A 16,021-nucleotide genomic window follows, 5' to 3' on the forward strand; every position below is an offset into this window, starting at 1 on the left:
ATGTGATGGTGCTGTCTATCTATGATGCTGTACACCCCAAGGAACTACTTGTACAGATTATATACAATTTCTGTAAAGTTGCAACACTGATTCATTTATGTGACGTCATTATGGCCTGGTTGGGTTAGGTTTGCTTGGAAATTTTTGTTAAAATCTTGTTTATTGTATGTTGTGCTACTTATTTTAGATTAGTAATATAAATACCTCATAGAGTAGCAGAAATCCTGGTGCCAAGAAGTGTTTGTTTCGACGACATTTTCTGGCGAAAATGAATCGCCATGAAGGTGGGTAATGATAATCAAAATTTGTTCGATGCTTTTGTCACAGTAAATTTATTTGCGAAAACAGTGATATTACAGTGATGGATAAAAAATAAACCTTCAGTGAATTAGTTTCTTGGAGAATAAATTCTAATTTAGCCATTATTTGTCATATATTGTTATTGTATTTTGTATTGACATCTTTTTAGGAGTCAGCTGTGATTCTTGTTTGAAAAATAACTTTAGAGGACGAAGATACAAGTGTTTAATTTGCATCGACTACGATTTATGCGCTGCATGCTACGAATCTGGCGCTACCACTAATCAACATACAACAGAGCATCCAATGCAATGTATTCTCTCAAGGAGTGACTTTGGTAAGACGTCATTTCTTCTCCCACCTATGCACATGCCCCAATTTCTTTGTGATGTAGAGATTGATGTAAATAGTGAGTTCATTTCACAACTTGTTTTCAAAATGAATGATTAAATTGAACCCAAGTGGAGACTCGGGTCAACTACTATCCTAAATACACAATGAGGGCTTCAGTTTTTAAGGTTCATAAGGTTTTAATTCTTATGGTATACTAATTTCACACATTGGCCTTGATAGTAAACCCATAAACCCAAATAAAACAGCTGATTCAAATTGATAGTTGATAGTTGTATGGTACACTCCGTCCATACACTCCGTCCTAATTTTTACTCAAATTTAATGATTTTTTTAAGTAACCAGTCTGTCCAAATAAAGACAGATGGAAGCAACCCTTATCCTTGATTAATGTTCACTTCTGAAAGGTAGAAGCAGCTGGCAGATTGTATGTTTTTCTGTAGCTCCCAGACCAGCTGGCTATTGGTAAAATGAAAATTTCTCAACTAGAGAAGTGCCTATAAACAGCAATGCCAATCATTTAATCATTACTTGTTGTTACTATATTTCCAATTGAAATCAGATTCATTGCAAATGCAATCTCTTAATTTTCAATCAAGATAATTGAAAAACGAGTACTGACAATACATATTACTAATGTGAAATAATAGGTATTCTGATTCATTACAGGGTAATGGGAGGTTTTTAAAATATATTATCATTTTCAAATTATAACTATTTCTGGGTTTTTTGATGGATATTATAGATTCAATTTTACAATAAACATTACCTCAAAAGTTGGTCCCTAAGCTATACTATGTATACTACAAATATTATAAATGTTTGTGAGGATGTATGTGTGTATGTTTGTTACTCTTTCATACAAAATCTACTGGAGGGGTTGTTATGAAATTTGGTACTCGGGTAGAATATAACCTAGAATAACACATAGGTTACTTTTTATCTCGAAATTCCTATGGGAGCAAAGCCCCAGTACGCAGCAGACGAAGACCTTTGTAGCCTAATTATCATCAAGCCAAATGTTACAATAAAGGTGAAAATCATGGTCTTGGTTCTGATCTTGATTTAGAATCTCATATAATAAAAGTTTCAAACTTAGTATTATTTTTTCCTGGTTGGGGACGCCTGTGCAAGCACCAGACAGGTGATCTGTCCTCTTAATCTGGGACCATTTCACCTAGAAGTCTCACACTAACTTTGGGGGCTAACTCAATATATGTGGTTTGCTCATATTTATTTAGGTATTTATTGTAAAAGATCTAAAATTATTTTTAATTAACAAGTAAATTTGATAATTTCCAGATTTATACTATGGAGGTGAGGCACTGGCCTTGGAACAGCCTCAAGCATATACTTGCCCGTACTGCAACCGCATGGGGTTTACAGACACAGCTCTCATGGAACATGTCACTGCCGAGCATGCCGACACCACCCTGGCTGTCAGTATTATTATGTTGCTTTCTCATTTATTTGTGTGGGTATTTAAAAGGCCAAGAAACGAAATGTTCATATTATTATAAGTACTTAGAGTAAGAATGGAAGGGGCTATAAATTGGGATGCATGAAAAAATATTAATGCTTTTACACAAAGAGGGGTCAGTCATATTCCTCATGGCTGAGGTTTGTGGTCATTAAGTGGAATTAAAAACAACAACTTTCTTTGCAATATTAATGAAGTAATTTGCCACACTATATGATAAATTATCTACTAGAGTGCAGGTTTCCTCACAAGTTTTTTGTCCAGGTGCATACCCTATTTTTTAAATACTGACCTAAAAATAACGTTATATACCTATATTTTTAGGTGGTCTGCCCTGTATGCGCCTCAATGCCTGGAGGGGAACCAAATTTTGTGACTGATGACTTTGCTGGACATCTCACCCTGGAACACCGGACTGGACCCAGAGATTTAATATCATTTCTCATATCCTTTTCAATATCACATATTTTTATGGCAAGCCAAAATCCCATTCTCATAAATTTTTGGGAGGAAATCATGCATTCAGTTCGAAGTTTACATGATGTATGTAGTTTCATTTAAATCTATTTGGTAACTCCGATTCTTTATAATTGAAATGTTTATTTTTAAGGGGGTTCCAGACTTCAGGGCGGCCGTGAATAATACTGGGATTAGGGATTTTCGAGTTGAGTAGTATTGAATGTTTATTTTTCGTCTTTGTTTTCGGTGGATAACCAATGGTTATAATCATTATCATAAGGTTCAAATTAAGCAATATTTCCTTAACCGCCTTGCACGATGAGCCGAGCGGCATCCGGCACGGCGGCGTGCGCCGCATGCCGCACTCCGGCCGCGGCGTCAGTCGCCCAAGACGCACCAATATGCAGTTCAGGTAAAGTTTATTCATTAATATTTTATGGATGACGTTATATCATCTCCTGTATAATACTGGCTACACACTATCGCCGAACTCTGACAGATGCCGACGCGAGTGAATGACCATTACGTATTTTGTACATACAAATTTTTATTTAAGTACCGCAATGAAAAACCAGCAATATATACCGAATCCGCCAAACAAAGCTGTATCGTGATAATGTATGCGTAATGTAATGTCGAACGAAGCCGGGACGGGCCGCTAGTTGTTAAAGTAACTAATTATAAGTTTAAATGGAATTTGAATATCAATTAAATGGAATTTGAAGCATGTGTCCATGCTTCCATACTAATATTATAAAGAGAAAAGATTTGTTTCTTTGTTTGTGATGGATAAACTCAAAAACCACTGGGCCGAATTCCATGTAATTTGGTACAAAGATAGACGAAACCTTCAGGAGTAACATGGACTAACATAGTATATTTTTATTGTGGTTTTAACAAATGAAATGAAGGTATCGTATATTGCAGCACGAGCGGCGGCATAGCCTCGCTGTCGCCGTCGTCGCGCGACGCGGTGGTGGACCCGATCGCGGAGTTGCTGTCGCAGCTGTCGGGTGTGCGGCGCGGGCCTGGCCAGCCCGGCACGCCCAGCCAGCTGCAGCAGCTGCAGATGCAGCTGCAGCTGGAGCGACAGCAGGCCACGGTCAGTATCCCATTTTATTACATTTATGCTGTTATTAGTCTTGGTGTAACTCGCTTGCTTGAAGACCTCTAATATAAATAACGCGCCGACTGTGGATTGATTTAATGACAACAGTTCCAAGTCATGTGGTAATGATTAACGGCAAAGTTACTTGCCCACCTCCGCATGTAACTGGACATCACAGCTAGACGCAGCTCCACCGTATTCAACATCTATAAAACATATAAAAATAAAATACGTATTTACATAAATTATTTTCTATTTTTTTTTTTCATAAGTTATGATATGGTTATAAGTTCAAATATTTATGGGTAAGTTATCGTGAAATAATTCCATAGCATGCTAGCGGATATTTCGCCATTAGCAAGGTCGTCGAACAATTGTATGTCGTAAACGTCAGTAGTTTGTAGCTTTTAGCATACAATTTAATTAAAGGTTAAACCTTCACAGGCAATTTTTCACGTCAATTTTCTGAACAAATAATTTGATCTTGAAACTGTGTTACACTTTCAGTGGTAGTAGTGACCACTGTAGTACTAGTATAATGTGCCCCGCAGGCGGCGCGGCAGCAGCTGGAGCGACTGCCGCGGCGCGGCTGCGCGTCGTCGTCGGGGAGCGCGGCGGGCGCGGCGCCGGCGCAGCAGCCGCCGCCCGTCGCCGCGCCCGCGCCCGACCAGCCCTCCGCCTTCCTGCTGCAGGGCTTCCTAGGTAAACACGATCACCATGCCACGCTCTACTGGTGAGGTGGATTAACTACATTTTTATACATTAAAAATCGCACACACATAGTTGTCTTCTTCTCTCCTGTAGAAATTTCGGGATAAAAATACCCTATGTGTTATTTCAAATTATATTCTACCCATTTAATAAATAATGACAATCCGTCTAGTAATTTTGCGTGAAACATACACGCAAAGATTGTTACAAACTTACACATTACAGTATTAGTAGGTTAAGTAAATCGTAAAATTTAAAAAAACTCACATAGGCTCAACACTAACGCTACCTCTCTGCATTAGTGGTAATACGATGCGGCAAAACGACAATCCTCGTCTACTTAAATAACGAGGAACCATTGCAGGAGTAACAAACAGCCGCGCGGCGGAGGAAGCCTCGTCGCGCGCGGCGCTGCTGCGCGGGCTGATGCTGGCGTCGCTGGGACGAGCGCCGCCGCCCCCTCCCGCGCAGCCCGCGCCGCCGCCCGCGCCTCCGCCCCCCGCGCACCGCGCACCGCCCGCCTTGCCCCGCGCTAAGCCGCAGCCGAGGACCAAAGTATGTATTGCCTACATTCCACAGAGTTAAGACGAGAACAATAGTAACATTGTAAGATTTGTGGGCACCTATAATTGACTTTCCGATTTATATTGAAGTGACCGTTTTGTAAACACTTGGTTCTCTTGAAAATAATGAAATTACCTTGTACAAAAATAGAATAATATAAAAAATAAATCTAGAAAAATAGTCTGATGTCACACAACAACGAATCTTACCTCGTGACATAAGTATTACAATTATGTTCACATTATGCTGTGGACTAAAAATATAATTATCGATGTGTTGTTGCGCGCTAAGTTTGCCCAATAGTTAAGATTAGGAGTACCTTAACTATTCTATTAAGGGAGAAGCAAGGGCGTGGACAAAGCCTATCCTGCCCAATCGGCTAGCGACGCCCTTGAAAAGAATAAATATACGTTACCTCATCACCAACGTAACATTTGCCTTTTTTAATTTTATCGTTTTAGCTTAGCTGAATTGCGAAAAACTAAAGTAAGTGTTCATAAACCTTTCCACAAAAATGTGTTGTTTCTACGTACAAATGCGCAAATGGTTACATAGTAATACAACACACACATGTCCTCCCGTTCGCACAATTCATCATATTTCCTTTTAACTATTTTTCGGTCGTGGAAAAGATAGTGGTATGTTATTTTTATCAAGTCGGTTTCATTTAGTTGTTGAAATGCAATGTGTAGTTCCACCCAATAGCCGAATTACGTATTTTGTGATTGTCCCCTTATATTTTATGACATCTTTTGACACAAACGAAATTCCTCGATTTATAACTTGGTTCGTAAATAAGCTATAAGTAACATCAACTTTTGAAAACACGGCCTTTAGATTCACATTTATGTATCGTTCCGCCTTGTTTACTACATTTCAGAAAGTAAAATAATCCACCGACAATTAGTAGTCGCATAGACACTAGTGAACTAAAAACTGTCAACCAGTGTGCAAATTTCCTCACGATGTTTTCTATCACCGGAAGAAAGTCAATGAAACAAACATTAAAATGGTGGTGTCCTAACGGTGACTGATCTCGTTCGCTCCGACAGGGAGCCGACGAGTCCGTGTTCGCCGACAAGGAAGACGTTTGTTCGCCAGTAACCAGGAAATGATGTCGGCAGGAGGCGGCGGCGCGCGCGCTGGCGCCGGCGCGGCTGCCCGAGCGCAGCTAGGGGCGCCGCAGGGGCTCGCCCGCACCCGCATCCGCACCCAGGCGGTAGATGAAACTATTTAATGTTTACTCGTTAGATATTACGGTAGTCTATGTATTATTTATCCGAGGAACGGTCGCAGCCTGGAGTCGCGGCCGCAGTGATGTACATACCGCCGGTCTGACCGGACCGCGCCGAACTGGACTTGTCCTCGTTGTTTTTCGCTAACACTTATTAGTGGACGCTTATGTTTGTTTTGTTGGCTTTCCAAATATCAGTGTGATTTCCTTTCTCGTAGTAAATAATAGCTATGGAATGTTTTAAGTAACTTAATTACCGTAAATACAAAATAATGATCATCGAATAGGCAATTTTTGTAAATGATTACAGACAAGAGGAGCCCCGACCGACAATGACCAATTTCGTTTTTATAAAATAATCCAGCTTGCTTCTCCACATGTATCTTAGAAATGTCGACCAGTGGCAGGATTGTTAGTAAATCACGTTTATTTGTATTGTATTTTGTAGGTACACTCTTGATTGTAAATATAACATCGGGGCTCCTCTCCATTCATTTGTAATTGATACACAGATGCTACTACCACAAAAATTCACTAGCTATTCAAAATGCTTATTAGTTTGATTATTATACTCCAACATTACAAAATGTTTGTATGTACCCTAATTAAATTCTATAATATTAATTCGGGTATTTTTTATTTCAGTCAACCTCTTAATTTCCTTCCTTATACTTTCGAAACCTTCCGGTGCAAAACGTCTATAGTATCTGTAATGTAATGTCTACTTTTGTTATTGTGTATGTATATATTAAGGTCACTTGGTGCGCTAGATGTGTGCTCTCACGCGGCAGTACTTATATCTATGAGTGCGTGTATTCGCATAATATTAGTTTACCAAAATAGCAGATATCAATTTACTAGCTGCACCCCGGGACTTCGCCCCCGTGGGGATTTCGGGATAAATATATTTGCATTAACCAACAAAAATTTAAACAATCTTCACAGTGTACCTACTAAAAAATTGCTTTAAAATCATAAACAGAAAATATGACAGACGGAAATTTAAAGAAATGTCTGAATCATGAATTTTGTAAGTACTCGTAACAGTACCTACTAATTCCATGTGGCAACTAGCATTTCTTTGCTTTTCCCCTTCTACCAGGACCAGACGGAAACGGTTTAGCCAGACCATGGAATTAGTGGGTACTCCGTAGTACTTACTATCCATGTTTACAACATTAAAACTAGAGCTTTCGTCAATTGACTTCTTATTTATTGTAACCCGGGTCATTCACGACCCGTAAGCGTGGTGATCGAGTCTAAATGATTCGATCATTCAGAGATCTCGATCACTTTGAAACTATACCTCGTGGATTAATGGATTTGGGTTCTATTGTATGATTGACTCGATTCCAAAATTCACGTAGGTATCCAATCAATGCAGGTGTCGCATACGCACTCGCGGGCCGCGCAACTGATCAAATTAGAAATCCAATCTAAACAAATTTTAGGTATAGGTGTAGCGTATCGCGAGCGAACTGAACCCGAGAACGAGCGATTGACATATCTACTTATCTCTCTTCCGCATGCTATCGAACGAAAAAGACTGACATTGTTGTGAAAGTGAGAATCTTTTAGAAATTCGTGACTCGATCACGGAAAGTGATCGAATCATTACAACTCGATCAATCACGATCGACTCAGCTCTAATTAAAACACCTTAGGTGCTCTTGCTTGACAGGGACTACTATAACCCTAGCTTTTTTGAAAGACAACAATGATCAGTAGGTTGTTCCTTCAAAGTAACTTTTATAGGAAATACAAAATGGAGGGATAAGGATAAACCATGGAATTAGTAGGTACTCGTTGTACAAACGACTTATTAAATTCATGGTTTAGGTCTGTGTCTGTGGGTTTACGGACGAATCACGTTCTAGAGGTCAAACTAATGTCTATGTCAAAAGAAGTATTAAAAAATAATACATAACGTCAATGTCATTATTTTTACATCAAAACATAAACAAACGTGTATAAATGGTATAACCTACAAAACAGAAAATAGTAAACAAGAAGTCGGTTTAAAGTATTGTTTCTCTTAAATTTTATCATTAATCATTTCTCAACTCATTGCGACCTCTTTTTGTATTGGTTTTCTTTGTACACTTCAATATCTTCAATAACTATGGCCAGCGAGGAACATAAATTACTCGCGGAATTTTTAAAAGAAGTTCACTCGTCTCTTCGTAAATCATCTTTACAATATGGAGCTGAGGAAGCATGGAGGAAGCATTGTCAAAATAAAGACGTTTTGGCAAAGTATGCTCAATGTATGCAGAAATTAGCAACAAAACACTGGGATGTAAATTATGCTAATGATGTGACAGCTACATCACGTATTTCGTGGGCTACACAAATGTGTTGCGACTATTTTTTCAATAAAACTTATCTCAAGTACAGGCAAAAAGAAATTGAAATTGCGGAAAAACTAGACATTTCTTTAAGCGAGCAAGAGTTGTTCACAACACCATTAGAGCTTATAGATGTTGGTAGTTGTTACAACCCTTTCAGAATCTATGATTTTTTCAAAGTATTTGCTATTGATTTATGCCCGTCAAATGATTCAGTTTTACAATGTGACTTTCTACAGGTTCCTGTTGGAAATACCAATATTATTAAAGACAATAAAGCTATTCAATTGAAATATAATTTCTTCGATGTAGTAACATTTTGTTTCCTCTTGGAGTACTTACCCAGTTCTGAATTTAGGATAAGAGCTTGTGAGAAAGCTTATGATATACTGAAAGCTGGTGGGCTCCTTATCATCAATACTCCAGATTCAAAACATGTTGGAGCAAATTGCAAAATAATGAAATGTTGGAGGTATACTTTAGCATGTATAGGATTTACAAGAATTAAATATGAAAAGTTAAAGCACATGCATTGTATGGCTTTTAGGAAGGCTATGAATAAGGATACTGCAGTACGATGGGCCACATTGTGTAAAGAACCATATATGACATATTCTCTGAACATACCACAAGACTTTCAAAGAGATAAAGATGACAAATTACTTTTAGCAGAAGAAGTGGAACCTTCTCCTGATGATTTCACTGAACTTCCATTTTCAATTTAAGATTTTCATTATACACACTTCCACAATGTCATTATCTAGTTATAAATTATACTATGTGTAAGTGAATAGTTGTAATATTTGTACATTTAATTAAAATTACAAATAAAATGTGTACAAATAATATGTCAATTTTATTTCTTAATCATCAATGATTAATTTAGACCAAACTAACAATACATTCTTAAATGCTTAATGTTAAAACACAATAGAAGTGACACTCAATAACGGGTGTACACAATATTTACATAGTTCTAAATCGGAATAATGGCTTTGACTACTTCACAGTTCCAAACTTGGCTTTTCTTTTTTCAATACGTTCCTTATTTTCAATATCTGTCATAATTTTGGACACAGATTGTCCAAAGCGTTCTGCTCTCTTCTTCAACTTTTCAAGGTTCTCGGACAATGTCCCAGTATCACCCGAGACACTAATAGCACTAGCAGTGTTCTGTCCAAACCTCTGCTTCCTGGCTTCCTTCCTTTCTGCATCTGACATCTTCACAGGAAGACCAAATCTTTTTGCTCGTAACTCTAGCCTCGTTTTGGGATCTATGTCAGCAGTTATCTTAACCTTATTACTCTCAGAACTGGTGGATTTCTCTGTAGATTCTTCAGTTTTCTCCAAAACAGTCTGCGCCACATTGGATGTTGCAGAGGAAGATCTATTTAGTACAATTTTTTTGGATCCAGCTTCTTTATTTTCAATTGGCTTGTCTTCAGCTTTATCTTTATCAGCCATTGTTATTTTTCTTTTCAGTGTACGCTGGGTTTGAGGTTTTGCTTCTTCAATGGGTTTTGAAGGTGATGAATGTTCTGTCAACGCTAACTCGTCAGTAGAAACGTTGTCAGTAACAGGATCATCAAGAATATCAGTTTGACTCTTTTCATCCTCATCTTCCAATACTCCGTCTGAGTCGAGGTCCCAATCTAAATTTATATCGCCTTGATCGTCTTGGGACATCGCCGCTTGGAGCCTGGCTACCAATTCTGCTTTATCTCCTGCATAAGACAGTCCACGAGATTTCAATTCCTTCCGTAGTTCAACTACCTTCATTTTACTAACATCTGCCACAGTGGAGTCTGCCATATTTTTTGTAGCCACTTAGTTAACTTTTTTACGAGTGGGTATCCCGAAAATAGCTAAAACCAATTTACAATAGATATACTTTATAGCGCAAAGCTATATAGGTAGATACCAAACAATCAAATGCACTCAAGAGACGACGCAACGCACAGCAAGCATTGCGCATAGATAGCAAAGCAATGCCTAATCATATCATTCATTCAAGTCATACAGGCAGAACGACATTGACATTTGAATGCATTAGATTTTTTCACTGACTCTTAGCACGCTTAGCACTGACGTGACGAGGATATGAAAGGAATAATTTGGGCGGGTAGGTACATGTAACGTTTTTATGTCTGTGGTACCTACATGTTTTATACAGACAGTTTTTACTGTTGTATCCCACAGCAGGATATTTATAAAATAAAACAATAAAGAATAAAATAATTTTTCACCCACTTGAAGAAACATCTCAAATTGTGAAAAGGAGGTAGGTACCTATATTAGTTGTTTTGGACATAGATTTAGAAGTGTCCCGAGCCCGGCCCCGGTTTCGGACCCGCGCGCCCTTTGTCGCATTGACATGACATTGACAATTTGTATTGTATGACGTTTCTTGAAGGAAGGAAAATGGAAGTCGTCTCACCGGTTTGAATTTGTTATTGTTTTTATGGCATAAATTTTAATTGTAGTTGATAATTATAACATTTAGCCATGAATAATTGTGTACCAATGGAAATTTGGGACACCGAAGGTGATATTGATAAATTGATAAGTGACCATGATGATACGTCCATGCCATTGCCAGATATCGAATTTCAGCCGCATCTTCTGATATCTAAAGTAAGTTAGTAAGTTATATTAGTTATATTTAGAATTTAAACCAGTGAACAATTATTATACTTGTTTTTGGTATAAATAGTACCTAGTATTTATAATTTATTTCCTTAGTTTATTTCTTATTAAATAACACGTTCAAAATTTGCTTAATTCGTTTTTTCGGACAGGTTCGAAAACATTATATGGAGTATATTATAAAGCTGTTGTCATTAAATTATGAAACTAATCAAAGACTTCTTAACAAGAATATATACTTACCCAGTGCAATATGGCGTTGCGCTAAAAATATAGAAATGAATGCTGCTCAAACATGCATGCTGGTGCAATTGTATAGAAAGAATGTTACTAAAGTGGTAAGTATTTAAGTAAGTATGTAAGGAAAGGAATTGCAATGTTAAAAAATATTGTTGAACATTGCAATTCCTTTCCTTTATTCCTCTTCTTTATGTGCCTATTCATTACTGAATGTTATACTTCATTCCTTTATTACAAGATCTTCATTTGATAGATACTTATCTGAGATTTATTGCAGAACTGTTCAATGTTCAATCTAATTCCAAATCATCCTTGTTCATTAATATTTCTGACAATAATTATAAAAGAAAAAGACAAAAAAAGTATAAGTACAATTTAAAAAATATTTTAATATAATTGTGTCCTAATGTCATTTTAATTAGATGAATATTATTATTAAAATCTTAATTAGATTAATAACACAAGTAACTATTTACTGAAAAATAATATGGATGCTTTTTATTACCTACATAACATTTTTTATAATTATTTCAGATCAAAGACTTAAAAAAAGATACCACAAAGGGAAAACTTAACAAGAAATTATATGAATGCTTAAGGAACCCACCAGTGAATGAAAAAAAAATACAAACTACAAAAGAGACATCCAAAGACTGCTGTACTTGTCAGTGTACATGCTCCTTACGGAAGAAGCCCCGAGTTTCAGAATCTCCACTAAAAAAATCTGATAATCATACACTGACCCCCATAAACAGAGTAGAAAAGTCGATTGAAAATTCAAACAGTTGTCCTGCTCCTCAAACAGCACCAATTTCTACTGATGTGAAGCAAGCATGCAATATATCGCCAAGTCAAACACAGAGAATATCTGTGGAATCCCAAGACTCAGATGAGTTGATGTCACAACTTGAAAAACTTTTTCAGGGTGATCCCAATGATGATGACATTTTTGAAGGGACATTCTGTGACACTTATGATATTTCCATACATGAAGATAACAGCAAAAAATTACAGACATCTTCAGAGCTCCAAACTGGAAATACAGTTGATAAACAAAATGTCATTGAGGATCATGCAGCTCAAATAAAATCTTTAGATGAGAGGTTAGCCTCATTAACTGGATTGTTAGTAAACAACAATGAAAACTCATCACTTCAAAAACAAGAACCAACAAAACCAAAAAGGAGCTCCAGCAAGTGGCTGTGTGAAGAATATTTCCTCAAAGTTAAATTACATGAACAATTAGACCTTATCAGAGATACAAATAGGAGAAAATTACTAAGGGTACCTACCTATTCATAATTTCATTGTCATCATTTAAAGTTATGTTGAGCTCCATTAATGTGAGGCATAGAGTAGTAATAGAGAGCCTTAGCATGTTTAGTGTTTTTTTTATTTGTTTTCCTAATTATTTGTATTTTACAATTAGTTTCTTAACTTTATTTCAGATAAAGCAAATACTTTCAGACCTGTTTGGTGAAGATAGTGATGATGAAGATGTTGTATCACCTTTGGATGAAACCTCGGACTTTGTTTTAAGTTGCAAAGAAAGGATGGCGCCATGGGTTGTAAAGCTGCTTACGCCATATTATATTAAGGGCCGTATTAGAGGGAAGGCACTGTTCAAAGCTTTAGCCAAACATTTGATCAGACTCATATATCAGTGCAGTCGTTATCCAAGTAAGCATATCCTTAAACTAAAAGTACCTATATCCTTAAACTTGACAAATTAATTACAGTTCATATTCTTAAATAAAATAGAATAACAATAGCTATTTTTGTTTATTTATTTTACTAGCTAGCCCCGGGCGAATCTCCATATAAAAAGTACCCTGTGTGTTATTCCAGGTTATATTCTACCCATGTACCAAATTTCATAATAATCTGTCCATGATATTTTGCATGAAAGAGTAACAAATATACATCCTCACAAACTTTCGTGTTTATAATATAAGTGGGATAGGATTAGTAGTTAGTTTTTAGACAATGGGAAGATTAATTTTGATGAGTGGTAACACAACCAGACTGCTCAGATTATATTTAAGAGATAATATTTTGTTTTCAGGTGAATATGAAGTGCAAAGTTTTGTGAATGACTTTCTTGATAATCACAAAATGATAAGATGTGAAGCTGACTTCAAGCAATTTAAAATTGATAATCTGGCTACCTACTAACTACTTGCATTAAGATTTTTAAGTTGTTAAGAAAAATGTGTTAGTTTCCTAGTCAGTTACAAGTTTGCTATTTGTAATTTTAAGGACCCAATTGCTTAAATGTTTTCATGAGCATTGCTCTTAATTTACATTAGTTCCTTCTCAAGATTATTGATATCAAATTGTTTTATTTTGTTGTCTCTGGCATGTAACATCAATGTTGCCTGTTTAATTTTACCTTCTATAAATTATATCCAATAAAAAAAGAAGTTTATAAACTCTATTTATTTCTTTGCCTTTTTAAATACAGAACTAGTTTCTTCACTGGATTTCCTCTTCTGCACCGGAGAAAACCATGCACTTAATGTTTTTTGTGAACTTTTATTTTTAGTTTCTTCTACTCTTTTATTGCACTCTGTAGATTTATTACGTGAATTATTTACTAATGTAGACACAGGATGCCATGATAGAACCTTTGTAGGCTTCAAGAAGGAGAGAGCCATGTCTGGGGGTACACTATCAATATTGAGCCATGCCTAGAAGAAACAAACATTAAAACCTATGTCTAGAGAATAGGTACTTTTTTCTGATAGTTGCAGAAAATATTCAGTAATAAGTTTTTGTATACACACATATACATTATACACATTTATTTTTATAAGCAGATATTGTGTTTTTAAATAAAATGTATAATTTATACAAATACTGACTTCTATTTGTTCTTGAGTATCCAAAATAGCTGGCATTCTGTGATGCAGCCAATCAAGAGTGCTGTTGGAGTCCATAGTTATGACAGAATAGGAGTAAATAGTGACATCTTCATTCTGCCATATGTTGTAAAGACCAGCCATTAAGAGAAGGCGCACCCCATTCCATCCATTGATTTCATTAAACTCATTCTTGCATGTGCGAGGATCATCTACCTACAATGTAAAATAAGATAGATACCAACATTAAATGACATTAACATGAAATGCACAGCTGTGTAAAAAACTAAGGAATAGAACAGTAACAAAGTTACATACAACATATTTGCTCAATAGATGATGAGTTTGTCACAAGAGTGACTAGTATTTCTTACCTTGACCTCTCCATCCTGTGGAGCATAGATATAGTAAGGTTGTTTTCCTTTTTGTGACTTTTCACTTGTTTTCCATTCATAAAATCCTTCAACCACAATGATGCACCTGCCTCCTCCTCTCAATATAGGGAAATAGAGCTTAGAGCTTTTAATGCTTTCTAAGCGACAGTTGTTTGTACTAAGATTATGTGTATTATAGTCACCCTAAAAATAATAAATAAATTTAAAAATTACCTAATTTTATTTCAAAAGTTAAATTTATTTTACTAGTGCTATATTCTTTAAAGTAGTTCTTTTGAATATTTTTGATATTACTTCCACTTACTTTATGCCACGGAGGTATGATGCCCCACATCATTGGTTTCAGTACTCTTTCAGTTTTTGATGCATTCCTGAACTTGCTAGAAGAAACTAGCACGGGTGTAACATCAGTTGGAGCTATGTTATGAGATGGGACATATTCCTTCCCATCATTATGTTCAGACAACCAATCCGGTTGAATATATTTACTGCTTCCTTTGGGTTTATAACTGGTGGCACATTGTATCTGGTGCTTGTTGAGAGACCTGAAATATTAAAATTGATTTCTTAAATGAACAACTCTATTAAGAAGGTTGCAGATTCTAGTTTGACGTTTAGTCTAATCTGGGAAGGATACAAATAAAAAAACTTGCAAAAAGTTAAAGCATACTTTAGCATAATATTTTGTCACTATCACTCTTTAAAATATTTTATATGCACAGAACAAGAAAACCAACATCATACTTTAGCAAATTCACTGGACGGATTTTGAAGAAAATTTCAACACAGGTAGGAAATAACCTGGAAAAGCCTGATATTTGAATTCCCACGGGAGCAAAGCCCCGATCGGATAATACATATTACAAACTAAAACTATCATTTGTGGAACTATTACTAACAATCCTGTACGACCACACATTTCCGTCCGTGATAAAATTTCAGAGAAAATTTACAAAAAGTCAGAAATAATAATTTACAATTTACCCGCCCTAAAACAATTTCAATGAAGAATGTCATTATAAATTATTTACCCGAATGACATAGACAGACGAAACGAAAGCACAAGCAGTTTATTAATAATAGATATAGAAAGGACCCCGCGCTTGGGATGAATACATAGGTAACTACTAATACAGGATAGAAAGAAAGGAATACTTTCGAAACTTAGTGAGTCTGCTTCCTCTGAAGTTAGCAGCTCCACCAGCGGGCTAATTACCTGCTTGTCTGAAAATTACGATTCAAGAAACAAACGACTTTTGGTTAAATAAATAAAATTCCGGATTCGAATTGGTTTTTGGAATACCCGATCTCTAGTTGATAAGAT

The 16,021-nt window shown here is 36.3% G+C and overlaps 5 protein-coding genes across 9 annotated transcripts; 3 read left to right on the top strand and 2 right to left on the bottom strand.

The window, feature by feature from the left end:
• Positions 1-73: 73 nt before the first annotated feature.
• On the top strand, positions 74-6,831 carry Kcmf1 (Potassium channel modulatory factor 1). Of its 3 annotated transcripts, XM_053759741.1 has the most exons (10): positions 74-284; positions 470-637; positions 1,954-2,090; positions 2,456-2,574; positions 2,907-3,002; positions 3,518-3,692; positions 4,250-4,400; positions 4,774-4,964; positions 5,435-5,459; positions 6,098-6,831. In XM_053759741.1, the coding sequence occupies exons 1-9, from the start codon at positions 269-271 to the stop codon at positions 5,441-5,443; spliced, it is 1,062 nt and encodes a 353-aa protein (XP_053615716.1). In that variant the 5' UTR covers positions 74-268; the 3' UTR covers positions 5,444-5,459; positions 6,098-6,831. The 3 variants fall into 3 exon arrangements, with proteins under 3 accessions (XP_053615716.1, XP_053615714.1, XP_053615715.1); XM_053759739.1 differs by lacking the exon at positions 5,435-5,459 and having other exon boundaries at positions 6,026-6,831; XM_053759740.1 differs by lacking the exon at positions 5,435-5,459.
• A 117-nt stretch (positions 6,832-6,948) lies between these two features.
• Positions 6,949-9,401, top strand: Samtor (S-adenosylmethionine sensor upstream of TORC1). The gene has a single exon (XM_053759742.1). The coding sequence runs from the start codon at positions 8,330-8,332 to the stop codon at positions 9,278-9,280; it is 951 nt and encodes a 316-aa protein (XP_053615717.1). The 5' UTR covers positions 6,949-8,329; the 3' UTR covers positions 9,281-9,401.
• On the bottom strand, positions 9,393-10,550 carry LOC128678303 (uncharacterized protein). Its single transcript, XM_053759746.2, has one exon. It carries the CDS (start codon positions 10,365-10,367, stop codon positions 9,555-9,557), a length of 813 nt encoding a protein of 270 aa, XP_053615721.1. The 5' UTR covers positions 10,368-10,550; the 3' UTR covers positions 9,393-9,554.
• A 389-nt stretch (positions 10,551-10,939) lies between these two features.
• Positions 10,940-13,873, top strand: LOC128678296 (uncharacterized protein). Its single transcript, XM_053759734.2, has 5 exons — positions 10,940-11,189; positions 11,354-11,539; positions 11,976-12,725; positions 12,890-13,121; positions 13,507-13,873. The coding sequence occupies exons 1-5, from the start codon at positions 11,061-11,063 to the stop codon at positions 13,614-13,616; spliced, it is 1,407 nt and encodes a 468-aa protein (XP_053615709.1). The 5' UTR covers positions 10,940-11,060; the 3' UTR covers positions 13,617-13,873.
• On the bottom strand, positions 13,866-15,754 carry LOC128678301 (uncharacterized protein). 3 transcript variants are annotated; one of them, XM_053759744.1, is made up of 5 exons: positions 15,729-15,754; positions 15,002-15,242; positions 14,677-14,880; positions 14,306-14,518; positions 13,866-14,131 (listed from the first exon to the last, which is right to left on the bottom strand). In XM_053759744.1, the coding sequence occupies exons 1-5, from the start codon at positions 15,737-15,739 to the stop codon at positions 13,880-13,882; spliced, it is 921 nt and encodes a 306-aa protein (XP_053615719.1). In that variant the 5' UTR covers positions 15,740-15,754; the 3' UTR covers positions 13,866-13,879. The 3 variants fall into 3 exon arrangements, with proteins under 3 accessions (XP_053615719.1, XP_053615718.1, XP_053615720.1); XM_053759743.1 differs by lacking the exon at positions 15,729-15,754 and adding an exon at positions 15,597-15,713; XM_053759745.1 differs by lacking the exon at positions 15,729-15,754 and adding an exon at positions 15,368-15,390.
• Positions 15,755-16,021: the final 267 nt, after the last annotated feature.

This window comes from Plodia interpunctella, chromosome 19, assembly GCF_027563975.2.
Source record: "Plodia interpunctella isolate USDA-ARS_2022_Savannah chromosome 19, ilPloInte3.2, whole genome shotgun sequence".
Taxonomy (NCBI): domain Eukaryota; kingdom Metazoa; phylum Arthropoda; class Insecta; order Lepidoptera; family Pyralidae; genus Plodia; species Plodia interpunctella.